The following is an 18,830-nucleotide window of genomic DNA, read 5'->3' as shown; positions in this document are numbered from 1 at the left end:
TTGTGATTCAAGTTGTTTTTTGTTTCAAAACTTCACAAATTGCATCAGCAGAGAAACTGCTTTTTTATTTATTTCAGGGCTGCGGTTACAGTAGCCATCTTGTAGAAATCAGTGTATTATATTAACACATCTAAACATTATTGAATCTCTCTGGGATGTTCTGAAGTGCAAAATGCAAAGGCCTTCATCTATCCTATTTGGAAGAAGGGCTTAGTGTTGCACTATACACATTCACGACTTGTGAGAAAACATTGTAACAGTTAAGGTAAAGGGGGGCATATGTTTAGGTGTTTCCATTATTTGAACCTTATAGTTTTATAGATGTAAACATGCATACACAGACATGCACACCATACCTGAGATTGCTCCTCAGTGACAAGAATGAAGCCATTGTTGTCAATGAGATAACAGTTAATGTCCTGTCAGAAGGGCAAATAAAACATTACTGTATGTTAACAAAACAACCTGACAAAAAATTCAAAAAGCCAGATTTATGTGACTGTTCTTACCGCGTTATCACAGCTTATGCTACATTTTCCATCTAGAGCTGTACACTGAGCACAAAACAAAGTCATTAAGCTTCACACCTACTAGGGAGCTGATGTTGTTGTAAAACATGTTGCAGTAGATGATGATGTGTAGCTACCTGTCTGCAGGCAGTCCAGAACTTCCTCTGAAAGAATTCAAGCTTCATCTGGATCCCCACAGCTGAGCACAAGATCAAGCACATGAGATACTGCATCATATCCAAAAGTAAGTCTAACATGAAGCTAGTAATGATATGATAGATGGTTTAGAGGCTGTTACCTGCAACAATTGGAGACTTTCTATCATCGAGGAGCTGAATTGCTGTGCTGGCCAAAACCACACTCTTATTTTCTAAAGCTAGAGAGGAAGAGCAAAGAATTAACTAACACTTTCTGCTCACTAGATGGCGCCCTTTACTCAGCAAGCTGATCTGGCAGGCTCAAAGGAAACTGCAGTACCAGTCTATTTCATAACAGTAATGTCCAGTCAGAGCTTTTACTACTACTGTGATGGGAACATTTCAGGTTATGAGTGGATGCAGTCATCATTTACAGGGGAAAGGTGGTAAATGTCCCACAGATTGAAGCTGAATTCTTCATCCTCTGCGAGCAGACGGAACGTGGGCCACATTAACTGCGTAAAAGCTGTAAGGGAGGTGAGCTGTGCTGCACATCCTATCAGTGGAAACCAGTAAAAACCACAATCCATAACAGAAAGAGGGACATAGAGGAAGACGGATTAAGATATTAAAATTCTGAATGACCAAAGAAACCAGACGAACTTCCTGAAAAAGTATTTATATATTTGCTGGACTTCAATAATTAAGATGTTCTTACACAACATAGGCCTACAAGTAAGATGCAGATTGTTTAGCAGCAATAGGCAGATAAACTTACTTTCTTTGTGCGGCATAGAGAACTGAACACACACTTAAGCTTCTATCTCTATCTCTGGTTCTGTTCTGCATACCTGTGCTGAAGGGTATGGAGTAGAGAAATGTGCCGGGGACCTGCTCTGCAGCTCTCTTGTACCACAGTGGGAAGTGATCAGCATTAAACACTCCCTCCTTGTCCTCAGCTGTCAGGAAATCTCTGAGGAAGCACACATAATGAAAGTGAGGCGAGGAGCAAAAGATTAGATTTATCAAGCACAATCCCAGCCTCACCTCGTGCTGTAAGTATAATTAGAGCGATGTTGAGCAGCGGCACTCACTGATTGGAGAGCTGATCAGCAGGTACAAACAGGTTGGTCCTTGACAAGCCGGTGCGTGTACCCAGGAAGGCAATCTCCACTCCTTTGTCTGAGTTCCTGTGGGTATATACAGAAGCAGTATAACATATCTCTACATTCTTTCTGAGTGCTTTCCCTAAACACAATTTTACAATGCCACATGTAATTTGGGTTTTACTTTTAAATTTATGGTGTAGAATATTTATAAATGTATTTCTGCTGTGGGAGTCAGCTCTGCTGCTGATTAAACTGAATGGTGAATAGAGGAAAGTTCTTGATGCGACTCTCAAAATACCACATTTAAAAAAATACCACTTTCATTATTTTTATAGGCTAAATTATTGATGAATTAACAACAAATTAATATTCAAAAGACAAATCTAAAATGTTATACTGTAAAACCTTATGTGACACATACACATCAAACGTATTTTGAGACCGACAATGTCACATTAACATGTACTGTATACTGGGACAATATAATAGGATTCAGAGTTTAAACGGATAATTTAAAATTTCTCACAAGTTTTTTTTAAATAGCAATCACATGTCCACACAGTTTTTGTCACTGTGATTGTTTCTCCTGTTCATTCTGTCTGTGAAAAAACACCCCTTCTTAATATCATGTATCTCCCAAAGTTCTCTTTGTGTTACCCACCATCCACCAGTGCACAGCAAGGAAACTGTGTCTGGGTAAACACACAGAGATAATTTGATACCAAAAAGGCTGTAACTTTTGGAAGACTGATTAAGCCCCATCTCTTACACTGAGATTGCTTTTAAGAAGGGAACAATATAATGACTTACAGTTCTTTCAATGTACATAATGTGTATGCAAGTATCCTTAATGCTAAAGAGTTTCTGTAAACCAATGTGGTGCCACTTTCTAAAAAGGCATATAAAGTGTATGTTACAAATGCCTATAAATCACTTATACGCCATTAATGAGAATCATTTTGGGTTGCCAGCTTGTAAACAATCCCTTTGGCTGTTTTATTTTTCTACTTGATCATGACATCTTATTTTTACCATTTACATAACAGACTTGATGGATTACTGTAAGGACATTTCATTCATAACTTGCAAACATTTATGATTGCTGATGACTTACAAACATTTACTGATGGCTTATTAGAAAATCTTAATGACACCCATCATTAATGACTTAAAAAGTGGTACCAAAAATGTTCTTACTCTGACTTATTGAGGGCCAATCCAGTCCAGTAGGCCTCCAGTGGAGCAGTGACCACAGCATCAAATAACACCTCCTGGATCAGCTCTCTGTCACCTGCAGAGTGTTATTTAAAAACCTAAAACACCCAATCTCTTTTGTAACAATCAATTTGTTTGTGTATTATATTCACTCATATTAGAATTTGATGAGAGATAAAACAGGCTCCATGTAGTGTAGTTTATTCAGGTGTGACTCAGATGTGTCTTACATCTCAGGTGTGGTCTGCGGCCTGTCATGAAGAGCTTGATGGCTTGAATCTGGGTCAGGTGACGGTGCTCGTGCTGCTCTTCTGTGTTGCAGTAAGTCCTGTGGTCCAAACAGAGCCACACTGTTACATCACAGGCCTCACTGTGTGATGATCACAGAGGGATAACCTACATAACGCATGAATGCCCGCACCCATAACCCCAGTGTTACCATTCATTTGCCAGGGCGACATCTGGCTGTTCCAGATCACGGAGCCCTGAAAAACACAAGTCAGTAACGCTTCAGCAATGCCAGCCTGGGTAGACCAGTACAATAAGCCCTCTCAAACAAGCAAGTCAGAGTGCATCTCACTGTATTTAGGCTTTTGTTAACAGAGTAAATGACAGCGTTGGAGTGACATACCGGCTCCAACTGATACATTTCCTCGGAAGAAGTACTTTCCCTGACCTCTGGAGAGAGCCACTCCGACACTGGAGATGCAGACAGAGGAGAAAATCAACATTTAACTGTAACCAAGACATTAACAAACACAAAGTTGTTTTAAGAATGTAATTAAACTTTTTTTTCTCCACCTGAATGGTGTTCCTTTGATGTCAGTGAAGTAATAGTCATTGTGCATTTTCAGGACACGCCGCTAAAAGGGCAGAAAAGAAGTGCAGATGAGATTTACACCTTGAGACTCGAGACAACGGAGGGGGCAAGCCTTATCTGATGGAGAGACATCTTTATCTGCAGCCTCACCCCTCTATCCACCGTTTTCTTCACCTCCATAGAGAAAGTCCCTGTCCTCCTGTTCACCATAGCATTGCGTAGCTGAAAGATAGAGCACACAAAAAGGCACATGGAGCAGATGAGTCAAGGCTGGATGTGGCTGGCATTTTGCTACAGTGGGATACTGAAAACAGAGTGTGCAAACCTTGAGTATTCTTAGGGGTTATTTGAAATACTAGATCATTTACTGGACAAACTAACTAATGGACATGCAGTCAAGTAACAATGTGAAATCAAGGCATTGTGTCAGTTGCAGTCACACAATGTTGCATGCAGTCCAAAGTACATTGTTTCATATTGTAGACTGAAAGATGACCTATCTTTCTGTAGAACATTGGTTTTTAAGGGTTTAACACATACAAAATCATCTTTGTCTTCCCATTCCACCTCAGAGAGATCCACGCTGCTGTAGTTGGGCTTCCTCCTCTTCTGGCTGCCCTGATACTGCACAGAGAACACAATGTACACAATTTAATGATCCATTTTGATGTTTTATTTTGACAAATCCCGGCTTAAGCATGTCTGCTACTCTAGCCTGACCCATTTGTGAAATCTGCATGTGACACACAATTTTTAAATCTATGAGCATGATATTTAAGAAATAACTCTATTTAGAAAGGTGTCACTGTAATTTATCTTTTGTGTTTCAATATCAACATGAAGACTTGCTGTATGATCTTATTTATCAAGCCTTGTCATGGAGGGTTTTCTGTGTAATTATTTAACAAATCGTCTGTGAAATTAACACCACTGTCAGGTAAATTAAAATGATTGATAGGAAATCAAAGCTTAAGCAAGTCTACATTGATGCATTAGAGTGTACATGTTAAACTCTGCTACTGGTCCACAAGAAACAAGTCAATGATACAACCACAGCACATTTTAGCCACAATAAGACAAAACAACAAAGACCACCACACACGCGCACACACACACACACACACACACACACACACACACACACACACACACACACACACACACACACACACACACACACAGTTGCACAGAGAGGAACAGCACTAGCACTGGCACACACAGATCCATAAGCACAGCCATAGCTCCTGAGGAACCAACGGTCCCAGGGCAAGCGGCTGTGGTCTCTGCCAGCAAGTGTTAAGTTACCTCTGGGAAATCTCAGGCCAGCCAGCCCTATGAGTGGCCTTTATCCCTGCATGCATACATCAAAGGAAAAGGTGGGGATTACAGACTATACGAGCCCATTAGCTTCCTAACTAGATAACACATTTGTCTCTGTGTGTCTCAATATTGGAGGCTTTCAGTTCATCATTTCCGTTATGTATACAATTGCATGGACAAAGCAAAAAGAAAAACATGGTAAAGTCAGGGAATGCTGTGAGACTGTTCTGGTGTAAAAGTAAAAGTAAAGTAAAGTAAAAGAGTTACCAAAGGCCTGAGGTCTGGATGTGTCAGGACGTAGCCATTGTTTGTGATAGCAAATGCGTACCCATGGATTCCTAACTAGAAACACAACATGAGAGATACAGAGAAGAATATTAAAAAAAACATATTAATACATATTTTTTATTCAAAGCAAAAGTACAAGAAGATCACGGCTGATTGTACCATATGTTTAGGGATGAGCTTCATCAGCTCCTGCAGAGGGATGTCTGTTCCTACGACCCCCAACAGAATACCCTGGTTCTTCTGCATGAAGAGATTCAAAACACACATACACACATTTAGAGGAAATATGCATTAATATTTACTAAGCAGTGGTGGAAGAAGTACTCAGATCCAAATACCAATACCACAATGTAAAAATACTCCATTACAAGCAAAAGCCCTGAATTCAAAATCCTACTAGTACAGAAGTATTTCTCAGAAGTAGTTCTCGTTACATAACAAAATGGCCCCGTCACTGATGTTATTGTGTATTAGAAAATTAAAAATAGTAATTCATCAATCTGTAAGCATTTATTTTCAATGAGTAGCTAGTTTTAACCACTTCATATACTGTAAGGTAGTTTAGTCAAGTTAAAAATAAAATGTTTTAGTAAATCAAATATATAATAATGTTCTAGATTTTTCTCCATACTCTACTTTTTGTAAAATATTTAATAATTGTACCTCTTTGGGCCTTGGAAAGTTATTTAATGAAACCAAAGGAGAAGTTTAGAGGGGAAATGTATCTTTGTTGGAACTGCTAACAACTAAAAGGCATCTGAAATGTGACAATAAACCCCAGCAAGATTTATTTGTAAAAGGTCACAAGCCAAAAAAGTTGGAAGCCATTCATTTATTCTTTAACAATGTATTCAATTTAATAATCTTTTCATGTCTTTTTTTTGTAAAAGTAACTTTTGATGTAAATATGCATATGTCATATAAATGTAGGAGTAAAAAGTACAACATGGAATGTAGTGAAGTAGAAAGTAGCAAAAAATGGAAATACTCAAGTAAAGTATGTTAAAATTGTACTTAAATACAGTTCTTGAGTAAATGTACTTATTTCTACTGCCATGTGAGTCAATGACTCACTCACTTACCGTTTCATTCTTTGTGCTGAAGACAGGCATGGCTACTGTAGTCATCAGACTTGGGCCTGCTTTGTTTTTCAACTGAAATAAAGAGGAATTTCTATTTGTTGAATGCTGCTATTCTGCTGAGCAATCCCATTGAGAGTGGTGTGAGTGTGTTCTCTGATCAAGTTAAATACATATAAACTGTATTATTATACCTACAGAACAAAGATGATATATTTTGTCCTTTTGTTACTGCAGCAACTACTACAGAAGAAATGCTATTAATGATGTTAAAACAGTAATTCCATTCATAAACAAATTGTCGTCTAGACTCAATCATATGATAATGTAAAATTTAAAAGAAAAACAACAGCTGCCATGGAAATGTTAATCAATGTTCCTGGGTGAAAAAGCACTTGACTTCTGATACTGTTTTCACATAGTACAGTAGCTAATTACCAGTGAAGAGGCAGCCTAATTAACATGAAATTCAATTTAAAATGTCAAAACATTAAAGAAAGAGCATAGGTTATTCAGCAGGGTATAACAGCTTCAGGACTTGACAATAATGAAGTCAAACGTGGCTACAAATTCAGTAGTAGGGAACACAAACAACAGACTGAATCTGAATCTACATGAAAATACAAGAATCATACAGGATCCTGGTCGCAGCCTTTCAGTTGTCAAACCAGAACCAAGTGAGTCTCACGTGGGGTCAGTTCAGCAGGATGAAGGCTGACATTATTAAGCACATGAGCGCTGTTAAAGTAGGTCTGCTATTCCCTCACCTCGTGAGTCGACACAGCTGAGTGTGCCTACGTCCTTGTCTTTTGAGTGTGTGTGTGGTGTGTGTGTGTGTGTGTGTGCGTGCGTGTGTACGTGGTTGTTGTTCATTTGTGTATATGCATGCATATGAAGCAAACGAGCCGTGAACTGCAGTGTGTACTATCTAGCTTGACAAAATGAAGAATGGTGGGTCCTTAAATTCATCACACAATGGAAGTAGAAACTGGACTGCTTCAGTCCACACGCGTGGACAGACGCCCGTGCCCGTGCGCACACACACACACACACACACACACACACACACACACACACACACACACACCACACACACACACACACACACACACACACACAGACAGGTCAGGTATAGCCACAGATGCCTAACCACATTCCCCCCACCCCTCTCCCTTTCTTGGTTTCCCCTCCAATGTCAGTTTTATTATGGGCTTTAGGAGATAAAATGCAATGATCCACAGAATGATGAATGGTGTGTCTGAGGCTGAGATACAAGAGCACACACTCCAGAGGACAATCTCCCAACCCTTCTGTGTGAGTGTGAGCGTGTGTGTGTGTTTGTGTGTGTGTGTGTGTGTGTGTGTGTGGTGTTTATGTTTTAGTGTATGCATGCTCATTGTAGAGAAGTACAATAAATGCTCCTCTACTGCCCCTGCCCCTCAGAGAGTCTCTCCTCACTTTAAACTTCCTAAGAAAATTAAAAACGCATAATGGGGCAATAAGCAGCTACTTAACCTCTCAAGTCACTTTTTTATACAACATGAATCAAATTTGAGTCACAGTGGACACCTTTCATGACCTGCCAGTGATGTCTTTTCTGATGACAGTTCAGAACTACTTCCTACAGCATCTGTTCAATTCTTTTATGATAAGACAACACACTATTTTTATTAACATGATTCTACCTGTGAGCATGCAAACATCACATGTAGATATTTACCTTATGAGCCTGGGAAAGCTGAAATGAAAGAAAAGACACATAAAGATTGAATTGTTCAGCGGATTAAAGCCTTCACATTGTACATTGACTTTGTGGACGCAGATGTACGATGTGTGTGTGTGTGTGGGGGGGGGGGGCATGCAGATTAATGAACCTCATAATGAGGAATCATTCCAGCAGCATGAAGAGTAATGATGAGAAAGCAGACCCATATGTGTGCATGCTTACTGTACGGTACAGGAATGGACAAAATAACATGGATCCTGCCACTATAAGAAAGCCCCTAAAAGTAAAATCATATACTCACACCTATAAAAATGTAAATTGGGAGTGAGAACTGATAACTTGAAATAAAGCACTGTAACACACTCACAGCACTGTCCACGTAAGCTTCAGTCCACACTGTGTCGTGCTCGTGGTCAATAACCTTCGGGCGGCTCATGACGTGAAGATACCTCATCACGTTCTCCTGAACGTCTGCTAAGGTGGAGATCTGACTGAAATATCCTGCAATTAAACACATATTAACCTAAAATGAGGCACAGCATACATAATGTGTAGTCCTACATACATACATACTGCCTATTTAAGACAACACATCAAAATATTTAAAACTGATATCCAGTAGTAAAAAAGAAGTAGATGATCAGCAATGTTTAGTCCTGCAACTGAAACTTAAACAAAGTACTATCAGCAAATAGGGCTTTAGCTAGGGTTTTAGAAATACTGAAGTCACGTGTCCAAGTTTCCCCAAAGCACTTACTCCTTAACAACATTTTGTAATTTGATGCTAATTTCCCTGACATCACTGCACTGCACTGAACAACTCTGGAAACAGGTTTCCAGTGGTTCAGTTTACACTGACACAGGAGTCACTTGACTTGTGTCAGCTCCTGCTGTTGCTGACAATGCGTCATATTGGACATGTAAGGTTATTGCACATTGGGGGGTCTGTATGGGGTAGAATTCTTGGGGCTTTCCTTTTTTCTATTTTCCTGGCTGTAACTTTCCCTTCCAGAGGGCACTCATCCAGAGCGTTGACACGTGGGAGCCATCAGCAGCAAGCAGCCAAGGGGGAGACACTCTGACAGGAAGAAGGATTAGAGAAGATTGACCTCTGACCCCCCCCCCCCCCCCAAGTGCCACTCCATTGCCTCTTGGCAGAAAGAGTCTGAGCCAGCACACACACACACACACACACACACACACACAACATAACATATGCATACACGGCCAAACCACACAGAGACCCTCACATACCCAACCATCATCACATTACTCCACAGGAGCACTACATCAGCCTATGCTCTACACTCACTGTCTTGGGAAGTGTTTGTCAAAAAGTCCCAAACCTTTGTTGGCACAAGCCATCCATTTGAGGTTATCAGCAAATGCAGATTCTCGTCCAATCAGGTATGGGAATATTCGCACCTGTGCAGAGGACACATAGATGTTGACAGTTTCAAAGATAGGATTGAAAAAACATGCAAAGTCTCCTTAGGACTTTATCTTCCTGTCCTGATTCTATCGGGCTTTGGAGCATAAAAGTATAAATGCATGTTTTTACATCCTCATGTGAAAGTACTGAGCATTAAGCTACTAAGTTATGGCTTTTTTTAAATTTCTCTGCAGTTCATCTTTTTTTCTTTTGTTGAGCATGAGGGCATGTTCCACTGTCCTTTTAAAGAACGCTGTGTGACACTTTGCCAAACCTGCAAGGCTCATTGGCTCCAGATGCTTTGCTAAGCATGAAGCATATAGAGAACAGTGAATGGCTGCCATATAGCAGCCTCGAGGGTGTATGAGGGGGGATGGGGTCTCCTGCCAAATATTCTGCAGAACACTGCCAACACACATGATAGGATTCAACAACCGCCCCAGAGCTGTTGTTTTATAGCTCTGAGAGTGGCACTGCAGTCCATTCCATTTCAATTACATTTTGGTCTTACAATTGAAGGCTAACAAAATATTTTAAAACCATTGTTGAGTCCAGGAATAAAATTGGGGAGAGCACAGCAGTGAAGGGACGAAGACCAGAGCCTTTGAGACTGAGCTGCTTGCACTGTACACACTCTGCCCTTGAAAGCAATTTATGCCCCATGTTTTATTCTATGTGGGGGGAAATATTTCTCTGTACTGCATCCACATGTTGAAAATCATCATATTGACATGGGTTGTAGATTACAGAGTTATGAGTGGTGATGAGGTAAGAAACCAATTCTTCATAACGTCAAGACAGGAGCTCCAGCTGGCATGAAGTATTAAAATGTACATCTATCCCAACTGGAAAAAAAGTGCAGATCAAGCAGAATGTTTTCAAAAAGGACATGGTGAACATTTAACATTAGGCACTGTGAGGAACAGCGGAGAACGGGAAAAAAAAAGAAAGAGAGAGGCACCTTTCTTTCTGGCCAATTGTACTTCTCAAAAACGTCGTCATACATTTCAGTCGCCCCGTCAGTCACAAGCATTATGGCCTGGCTGCACAGGCTGCCATGTCCAGTCTGATTAAACTGCAGAAAGAGAGAAAACACATGAGGATATAAATTCACAAAACAAATAATATACAGTATGGGTTGTTATTTAAATATTAAACAAACAGAGATGTCTGTTTTCCACTGTATATGATGATGATGATGATGATGTCTGTTGTGGAGTGTGGTACACTTTATTATGATGCCAGAAGACGCATTGCAGTAATTAAGTGGTTCATTGACCTGTAACATAGAGATAGAGGGGATGTAGTAACACGATCACATAGGATAAAAACTGCTGACCACCGCTATTCTCAAATTACACAGGCCGAGCAGGAGGCCTCTCTTGAGAAAATCATCTGATAACCATATTTTGGGGGGTCTTAAAATGTCTTATTGGCTGGACACTTGTATGTGCATGACACAATGAACAAATGTCTAATATTAGAAGATGTTTACAGAGGAGGAAAGAGGTTGGTGGCCTTTCAGTTCCCAAAATTATTCTTGGTTCTTTGTGTCAAGACCCCACCTTACCTGGTTCAACCCAGATATGTTTGTTTGCTGGTGTACCTTAGAAAATGCTATGACAGAGCCTTGGTCACTCTATGACGTTCTTTTTGCCAATATCTCTAACAAACAGTGCCAGCTACGCTTTGGCTCCATTATCACTCATCTTATCAGAACTTGGAGATTGGCTGAAACGTGAAACGTATTGCCATATAGCTTGTAACGGTTTCTCCTTTATTCAACAACACAGCACTCCTGATTGGTGGGCTGTAACAGCTCCACACTGGGAACAGAGGGGAATTCATTGTCTAAAAGACATTTTTAGCAAGGTTGGCTTGTCACCCTTTTCTGACTTACAAAACGCATTAAATCTACCACGTTCCTCTTTTTTCTTTTACCTTCAATTAAGATCAGCACTCAAAGCATACGGTGTCCCCTGGCAGAGGGCTCTGCCCATCCATCCTATCCGGAAATTATTTACTATGGCAATCGCCTAGGTCACCTATAGAAATCGCCGGTTCTGCTTCTCACTTCTAACTGTCCCTTTTGTCTTATGCTGGTCTCCCTGTCAATGCCTGTTATTTGTTTGTGTGTTTTTTTGTGTCTGTTTCTGTGTCTTTTTTTTAACTGCAGACATCGTTCTTGCTGTTGTGTTTTTGTTGTGTCTCCCTCCTTCCCGTATTTCCTCTCCTTTTGGAGTGAAACATTTGATTGCAGGGAGGTGCACTGTGCCTTCTTCGGTGTGTGTAGTGTACTTCTCTTTGTGTTGTCATCTAGATCAATGTTTTGTTCATTTTAAATATTCAAAAAACATAATGATAACATATGTATATATTTATATATATTGTATATATATGATTGTAATCTATGATTTTCATGTTCAATTATATAAATATAAAAAATAACTCTAAAGTAAGATAATCAGCCACAAGATTTTGACATAATGAAATGTTAGTTATTTTGCGGATAATAGACTATTTTTAAAAGAAAGATTTTCACTTGAGCTGTTGTTAATGACATTACATTGTTAATGTTCCATTACATGTCCCAGTAATCAGTGAGAGTTAGCCAGCATGTACAGTACCAGGACCTTAAAAACTGAAGCAGCTAAATGGAAATCAACCATCCTTAATTAAATTATTTACACCTGTGCTTTAAGATGTCAAAATGGCTTCTGTGCAAGAGGCAGTCCAGTGTGTAACATCCCTCCTGCCGTGAGTGGGCTCTCTTCATCAAGCTCAAGGGGCAACTGGCTAATAATGGAGGGTTGCAACTCATCTAGCTTCCCTGGGCTACAGTATATGTGATTAACCTCCTCCTTTTCTTTCTTCCTTCAGCGGGTGTCCACCCTGCATCTGTTTCTTTTCCTTTTTTAAACACCTCCAAAATGTAATGCTGATTTAAGCATCCTTTTTGTTATGTTTAGTTTAATAAATTACATTTTTTTAATATAGCTCTAAAGGCGACTCTGCATTCTCTGAGCCAGAAGGGATTTTTCAGTCATAGAGTGTCAAAAGTCATCATCGAAGGCTGATGAGCATCTGTCCTTTAGATAAGCTTTGGTTTGAATGTATAAAATAACATTTCTTTCAGTATTGAAAGTAAATAGGAATTAGTAAATCTAAATGTTAATGATAAAAGACATAATCAATAACAGGAATCATGAGGTAGTTGATGGGGATACAATCTAATCAACCCCAAGCCCTAGTTGTTTGAGAGATAAATCAATTATCTTGAGCCATCACAATCCATCAAGGGGATGTTGGGGATATTTTATTACACGTTTTGGGATTCTCTCATATCGTCCGCCTGTAAGAGGGTGAGACTTTGCTTTTTTTTATCTCAACACTGCTCTTATGAAAATGGTGCAGTGCTCTTCAAGTGAAGCAAGTTTCTTTTTGATTTGGTCCACGATAGGCTGTTTTCTGACTTCATTCACTGGGCAGTGGTGTAACAATGCATTTCAGTAGTAGGCTACTGGCTACCTGATTACCATATTCATTGCAGGGCTTTAATTAATCTGACAAATGCAGAGGTAAAAGCTGCAGTCCCTCAGCTTCAGCGATGCAGCCAAAGCTCGCCTGAATACAGGGAGATAAAAGGAGTGCGGCGTGGCTCCTGGCCTTATCTGCTTTGTGTTCCAATCAGCCACGTTATTAATCATCGACATTAATTAGAGCCATTAATCACGATTCAGAATAGATGCGTCTGTGTTTGGAGGGCGGAACAGGGATAGCGCTGGAGCGTTTCGACAGGCGACACACCTCCCAAACGCTTAAATATATACAAATGGAGTGTGCTACTTCTCATGATTAGCTGAGAACATCAGGGTTGTACTCGAACACTTCCTGTCACTGAAAACAAATATGGCTTGTAAAATTAAAGTTTTCCTGTTGTTCTGATCAAGTGGAACCCTTCAGTTAAATGAAAACAAAGTACATTTGTGATATCTGTGCACAAATACATTATTGTTCCGTCAAATGAATCAATAAATAAATGGATTATTTTGTGATAACTCATGAATTGTAACAGCATTGTCAGTAAAAAATAATTGAACTGTTCTGCTTTGTCATACATCATTTTAGTGGAATATAGACTGGGACGATTTGTGTTTTCACAGCGTCCCTATTAAACTGACAGTCACAGATAGAGAGAGGTTTACTGTACTGGAACTTACATCACTCAGGATTGTGAACGCTTCGGCCAATGCGTCACCCAGCAGCCCAATCCCTTTGGCAAACAGCTTGTCCAGATGTTCGCGGAAATGCTAACAGATAACGATACAAGTGGAAAAGAAAGATTTTAAACATTAATCACAGGAATTAACTTGATAGATATTTTGTATTCATTACATGTCAGTTTGATTGCGACTCACGTCTTTATTGGTTCTGTCGGCTCGGATCAGCGTGCCATTCAAACAAGGCTCCACATAGTGGATCTCCTGATTATACTGTGGAAATGTAAATACAAATTAATATTTTTCACGGAAGACTGAGCTCCAGTTATCTGAAATACTTCAGTAAAAACTAGTTTGTTAAGATAATAGACAGGAATAGACATGTATATGGGACATACTGTAAATGAACACAAACTGAGAAAAGGTTGAACTAAAACTTACTGCAATGATGTTGAAGAAGTCGTCCTCTCCAAGTGTATCTAATATGGAGGACACAGTCTGCCTGGCGATGGTTAGCCTAAGTCCTTTCATACTTCCACTAACATCGACTAAGATAACAACATCTTTCGGAGATGTTGCTGCCTGAATGTACCTGAAATATGCAAATATGTTAAATTACACACTTTGATACCTTGTTACAAGACAAAAAAAAAAATAAACAATAGCATTAAATTTTGTCTAGTATGTAGTAGTCTCGCTTTGCCAGACCTTCCTCCACAGCCTTGCAGAGGATGGTCTGGCATGTCAACACACCGTTCCTTGATGGTAGAAAAACGTGCTCTGGTTTATTGGCATTTCTTTAAACCAATCACAATCGTCATGGGCGGCACTAACCTCCGCGAAGAGCCACTGTGTCAATGCAAAATAGCTTCTGAAAGGAACTTGTTTTGGTGGAACGTGTACGTTCAAAAGTTGTTTTAGTTGTGCAACAGAAAACTCAGATTGGACAGATTGTCCAACTATCTATCTGGATTTACCCTGCAGAGATCTGAGGAGCAGTTTACCAAAGTCCTCTTAAATCAACTGGATTTAAAGTTCCAACACAAAGAAACAGATGGAAACGGCATCTGACAAAAAGACATGCATCTGGCGGAATTTCCTATGGGACCGGTGCAATCCCGGAAGTGGAATGTTGTGGATGTAGACTAAGTATGTAGAGGCTTACCACTTCCTGTTTCTACAGTCAAAGCCAATGACACCATGTTCATCTGGATGCCACTTTACTCCTGTGAAATAGAAGGAATAAGAAGTCAATTGAAGTGCTCATATTATGGTCATTTTCAGATTCATATTTGTATTTAGAGGTTGTATCTGAATAGGTTTAGTAGTTTAATTTTCAAAAAACACCATATTTTTGTTGTACTGCACATTGCTGCAGCTCTTCTTTTCACCCTGTGTGCGCCCTGTTTCAGCAACAGAGTGAGACATCACACTTCTGTTCCATTTTTGTTGTGAATTGCCCATGCACAGTACCTTGGTAAGGACTACCAGCCAGTCAGAAGCACAGCATGAGGGCGTGCCACTAGGCGAGCATTATAACCAAAGGTTTCAGTACAAATACAAATACAAATACTTTGTTACCTTACTTTAAATTTTAGGGTATCTATACTTTAGTAGAGTAATTATTTTACAGCAGACCTTTTACTTCTACTCTTTAAATTTTCACGCAAGAATCTGTACTTTCTACTTGTTTTCATTCCAGCTTGTCATAGAGTTAACAACATTGGAATCAATACAGTGGGTGGGTTGTTTGCTCACATTGCTAGACACACAGCACACACACAGTCCTGATGAAGCAGATGTTAAATTCTTAAAGCTGTAGTTTCTGTCTCCCCTAGGAGGAATTCTAAGTAAGAAGAAGACAACAACATTGTCGGCGCATCAACATGATAGAAGCCTTCCCTGTTCGTGCGCGCGTACCCACCCCTTTTCCACGCAGTTGCTAGTATGCAAGGAGGACACAGAGGATTAAAAATACATGATTCTTCAGCAGAGGTAATCATCTTCACTCGAGCTTCTGCATGGAAAATTCACCGGAAGACACAATCTTCTGAACATAGGCATACTAAGAAATACAGATAGCGTTGTGTGGAGCTGATAGTCTTAATTAGCTTTCTAGCAACCAATTTGGCATTGGCTTGAATGTAACGGACGCTCATTAATATCAACAAGTTACGCATTAAAGCTTTAATAAATATTAACAGAATCTTTTTTTAAAGTGCATCAATATTTATAATTTAGGAAAATATTTCAGATTTGAGGGGTTTTAACACTGAAGTTGATCAAGGCTGAGAAAATTTGAACTACTTTTAAATCTATGAAAATGCATCATATTTTATAAATTGATATGTTTGGATGTAAAATCTTAATATATACAATTCTGTGAAAAGTGCAATATTCAATATTGCAATATATAAAGCAGCATAAAATGGAAGTACTCCAGTAAAGTATGTGTACCCCAAAGTGGTAATTGCAGTAGGTAGTACTTGAGGAACACTGTACAGTATAACCTACATGCTTGGGGCTATATCTTTATTACGTAATGTTTTCACTCTTTGGAAATTGCACAGAGTATGACTAAAACAAGAAGCCAAGAAGAGTTCAGTGAAGCTGGATTTTCAAATAACATGTTAATGATGAATATATTAGTAAAAGGGTGTCACAAAACACTGGTGAAATGAATCTCTTTTTTATAAATTGCTCCTAATACGTTAAACATACAGAGTCCATATCTGTGTTAGAATATCATCAGCTGTATCTCATTTCTGTAGCTTCACTCCAGCACTGCAGTAAGCCGACCGCCTGTTTCACATCATTGTAACGGTCTGATAAGTTTGGTTGGATCCAGCAGCCGTGCTCAGTATGACTGTAGACCTACACCACCAAAATCTGATTAATTACAGCCTGTATAGATGCATCCTCTCCGATGGTCTGTAAAATTACAACATTAGCCAAATTACCCTTTTAGTAATTCTAAATCATTTGTTCTGATTTTTTTCGTGCACTGATGGCTGATGGCTCCCTTGAGACAAGCCTTTCTTTTACACACACACACACACACACACACACACACACACACCACACACACACACACACACACACCACACACACACACACACACACACACACACACAGACGGACCGACAGAGTGACAGCACTCACCAGGGTACTGTCTGAAGAAACCCTTGGCGCTCCCAAAGTATTGCCAGATTAGTGTTGGGTCTCTTTCAAAATTATCTACAAATACTTTATTCAGAGCCTCGGACCAGTACACTCCGTTCACTATGTCAGGATCTGAGGAGGGAGAGAAAGAAAAGTAAATTAAATGGTGATAATAGTAATCAACCTGGTCACCGTTGCCGAGTGCACGGTTGACTTATGTCCCTTATTGACTCCCCTGAAGGAGTTACAATGCCTGTGACAAAATCATCCCCTCCCCTCCTCCTGCTGGACGAGCCTGCCTTTGTGCTGTTAACAGAGAGTTATGGGGAGTCCATTATAACCAAACAAAAGCAGCTCTGGCAATACACAGGAAGTGACACACTTCGTTAAAAAGCAAGAAGCGACTGAAAAGCTAACGTATGACAAACATCTTTCCCACACCCCCAATCAGCAATCTTTCCAGTCTCTTTGAGAGGTCTGCAGTTGCTTTCCCTTTATGTCTGGACTGTTATTGATCCCTCAACTCCACTTCTCCCAGCCTGTGACACTGATACAGCTTCAGCTACCATTTCTCATTTTCACCACTTACTTTCCTCCCTTCTCTTTCACTCCCCATTAATCAGCTCACAGTAGGTAAATAACACTCACATAATCCTTGTATGCAGGCTGAGCTCTCACCTTTGTTGTACATGTTGGTGGGCACCTGCACCACACTGAGGCTCAGGTTGACTGATAGGTTATTGAAATGGTCGTTGGGCTCCAGGAGGAACTCTCCTCCCAGCTCTACGTTATTGCCTTCCTCGTCCACTTCATTGATCAGTACGGCGTTGAAGTACTCATACTGAGAAAAAAAGTGAATACTCAAATTTTTAATAGCAGCGGTGATATTAATTCTTAAAGTATGGGTTCACATTTTATAAATCTATCTTAAAACAATACTCACATTCCCATATGTATTTTAAAAAGTGTGTTTCTTGTAATCATTCCTCCTGTCAGTTCTGGCCATCAAGAGATCTCTTTCATTTCAATGTAAGTGATGGGGGAGAAAATCCACAGTCCTCGGTCTGTGCAAAAAGTGCATTCTAAAGTTTAGTCGATGACAAAATCTGAGCAGTCTGAATTGTCTAAGTATCTTCCAAAGTTACAGTGTCATTAGTATTAATTCTCTCCCCTGACAGTGTTGCTGCGGCAGATGGATAATACCACAAAGTTGGAATCTGGGACTAATATTGTCCCCCATCTCTTCATGGCCATCATAGACAGGAAGAACCCTTACAGCAACCAAAAACTGTTTCAGTGTTCATATAGGAATTTAAGTATTTTTCACAGATTATTAATCAAATGTACAATAACATGTGCTTGTTTCTACATCTATCCTAGCATTATAAGCTGCTAATAATGTCACAGAGAGGTTAAAAAAAGACTGCGAAATGCAAAATAGAACAAGTGTCACAAAAAAAAACTGAAACATATTGTGTAAATGGTTGCAAAATACATGATGGCTTCTCACAGTGTGGAAAACATTACTTTATGTTTTTTACATTTTAGCTTAGTGTTTCAATGTTCGTAGTGTATCAAAATGTGCAACCATTGTAATTGTCACTAGTCACTGAGGTATAACAAGTCCCTGGACGGGCAAAGAGGACTTTATGACAGCCAGTGAAAGGTCTGTCCTCCCTAAAGTGAAACCCAACAGTTTGTCTGTTCTGCCCTTCACCGAGAAGAAAGACTATCCTGTCTGAGTGGCCTCCCTGTGGCCTGTGGTCCTTATTGGCTGCACTAAGAGAGAGAGAGAGAAATAGAGAAAAAGAGA

General features: G+C 39.7%; 1 protein-coding gene across 6 annotated transcripts in view; it reads right to left on the bottom strand.

Annotated features, from left to right (window-relative positions):
* cacna2d3 (calcium channel, voltage dependent, alpha2/delta subunit 3) overlaps positions 1-18,830 on the bottom strand; it is a 33,074-nt gene that overhangs the window by 3,265 nt on the left and 10,979 nt on the right. For 4 of the 6 annotated variants that reach the window (XR_004331737.1, XM_032514086.1, XM_032514089.1 and 1 more), the window contains 26 exons: positions 17,696-17,858; positions 17,018-17,149; positions 15,021-15,081; positions 14,297-14,447; positions 14,054-14,128; positions 13,856-13,945; positions 10,597-10,710; positions 9,550-9,628; positions 8,571-8,704; positions 8,198-8,215; positions 6,481-6,552; positions 5,558-5,638; positions 5,378-5,452; positions 4,331-4,414; positions 3,941-4,012; positions 3,772-3,833; positions 3,602-3,669; positions 3,410-3,455; positions 3,201-3,298; positions 2,953-3,046; positions 1,741-1,836; positions 1,498-1,619; positions 808-885; positions 647-708; positions 510-554; positions 357-419 (listed from right to left, as the gene is read on the bottom strand). Coding sequence is in view for 5 of the 6 variants with exons in the window: in XM_032514086.1 (XP_032369977.1) it covers positions 357-419; positions 510-554; positions 647-708; positions 808-885; positions 1,498-1,619; positions 1,741-1,836; positions 2,953-3,046; positions 3,201-3,298; positions 3,410-3,455; positions 3,602-3,669; positions 3,772-3,833; positions 3,941-4,012; positions 4,331-4,414; positions 5,378-5,452; positions 5,558-5,638; positions 6,481-6,552; positions 8,198-8,215; positions 8,571-8,704; positions 9,550-9,628; positions 10,597-10,710; positions 13,856-13,945; positions 14,054-14,128; positions 14,297-14,447; positions 15,021-15,081; positions 17,018-17,149; positions 17,696-17,858 (2,235 nt within the window). In the remaining variant the exon portion in view is untranslated. The remainder of the gene's footprint in view (positions 1-356; positions 420-509; positions 555-646; positions 709-807; positions 886-1,497; positions 1,620-1,740; positions 1,837-2,952; positions 3,047-3,200; positions 3,299-3,409; positions 3,456-3,601; positions 3,670-3,771; positions 3,834-3,940; positions 4,013-4,330; positions 4,415-5,377; positions 5,453-5,557; positions 5,639-6,480; positions 6,553-8,197; positions 8,216-8,570; positions 8,705-9,549; positions 9,629-10,596; positions 10,711-13,855; positions 13,946-14,053; positions 14,129-14,296; positions 14,448-15,020; positions 15,082-17,017; positions 17,150-17,695; positions 17,859-18,830) is intronic. The other 2 variants (XM_032514087.1, XM_032514090.1) reach the window with 1 other exon arrangement.

The sequence above is a fragment of the Etheostoma spectabile genome, chromosome 4 (assembly GCF_008692095.1).
Source record: "Etheostoma spectabile isolate EspeVRDwgs_2016 chromosome 4, UIUC_Espe_1.0, whole genome shotgun sequence".
In the NCBI taxonomy this organism is placed as follows: Eukaryota; Metazoa; Chordata; class Actinopteri; order Perciformes; family Percidae; genus Etheostoma; species Etheostoma spectabile.
Note: the sequence above shows the minus strand (reverse complement) of the source record. Positions and strands in the feature narration are given on the sequence as shown.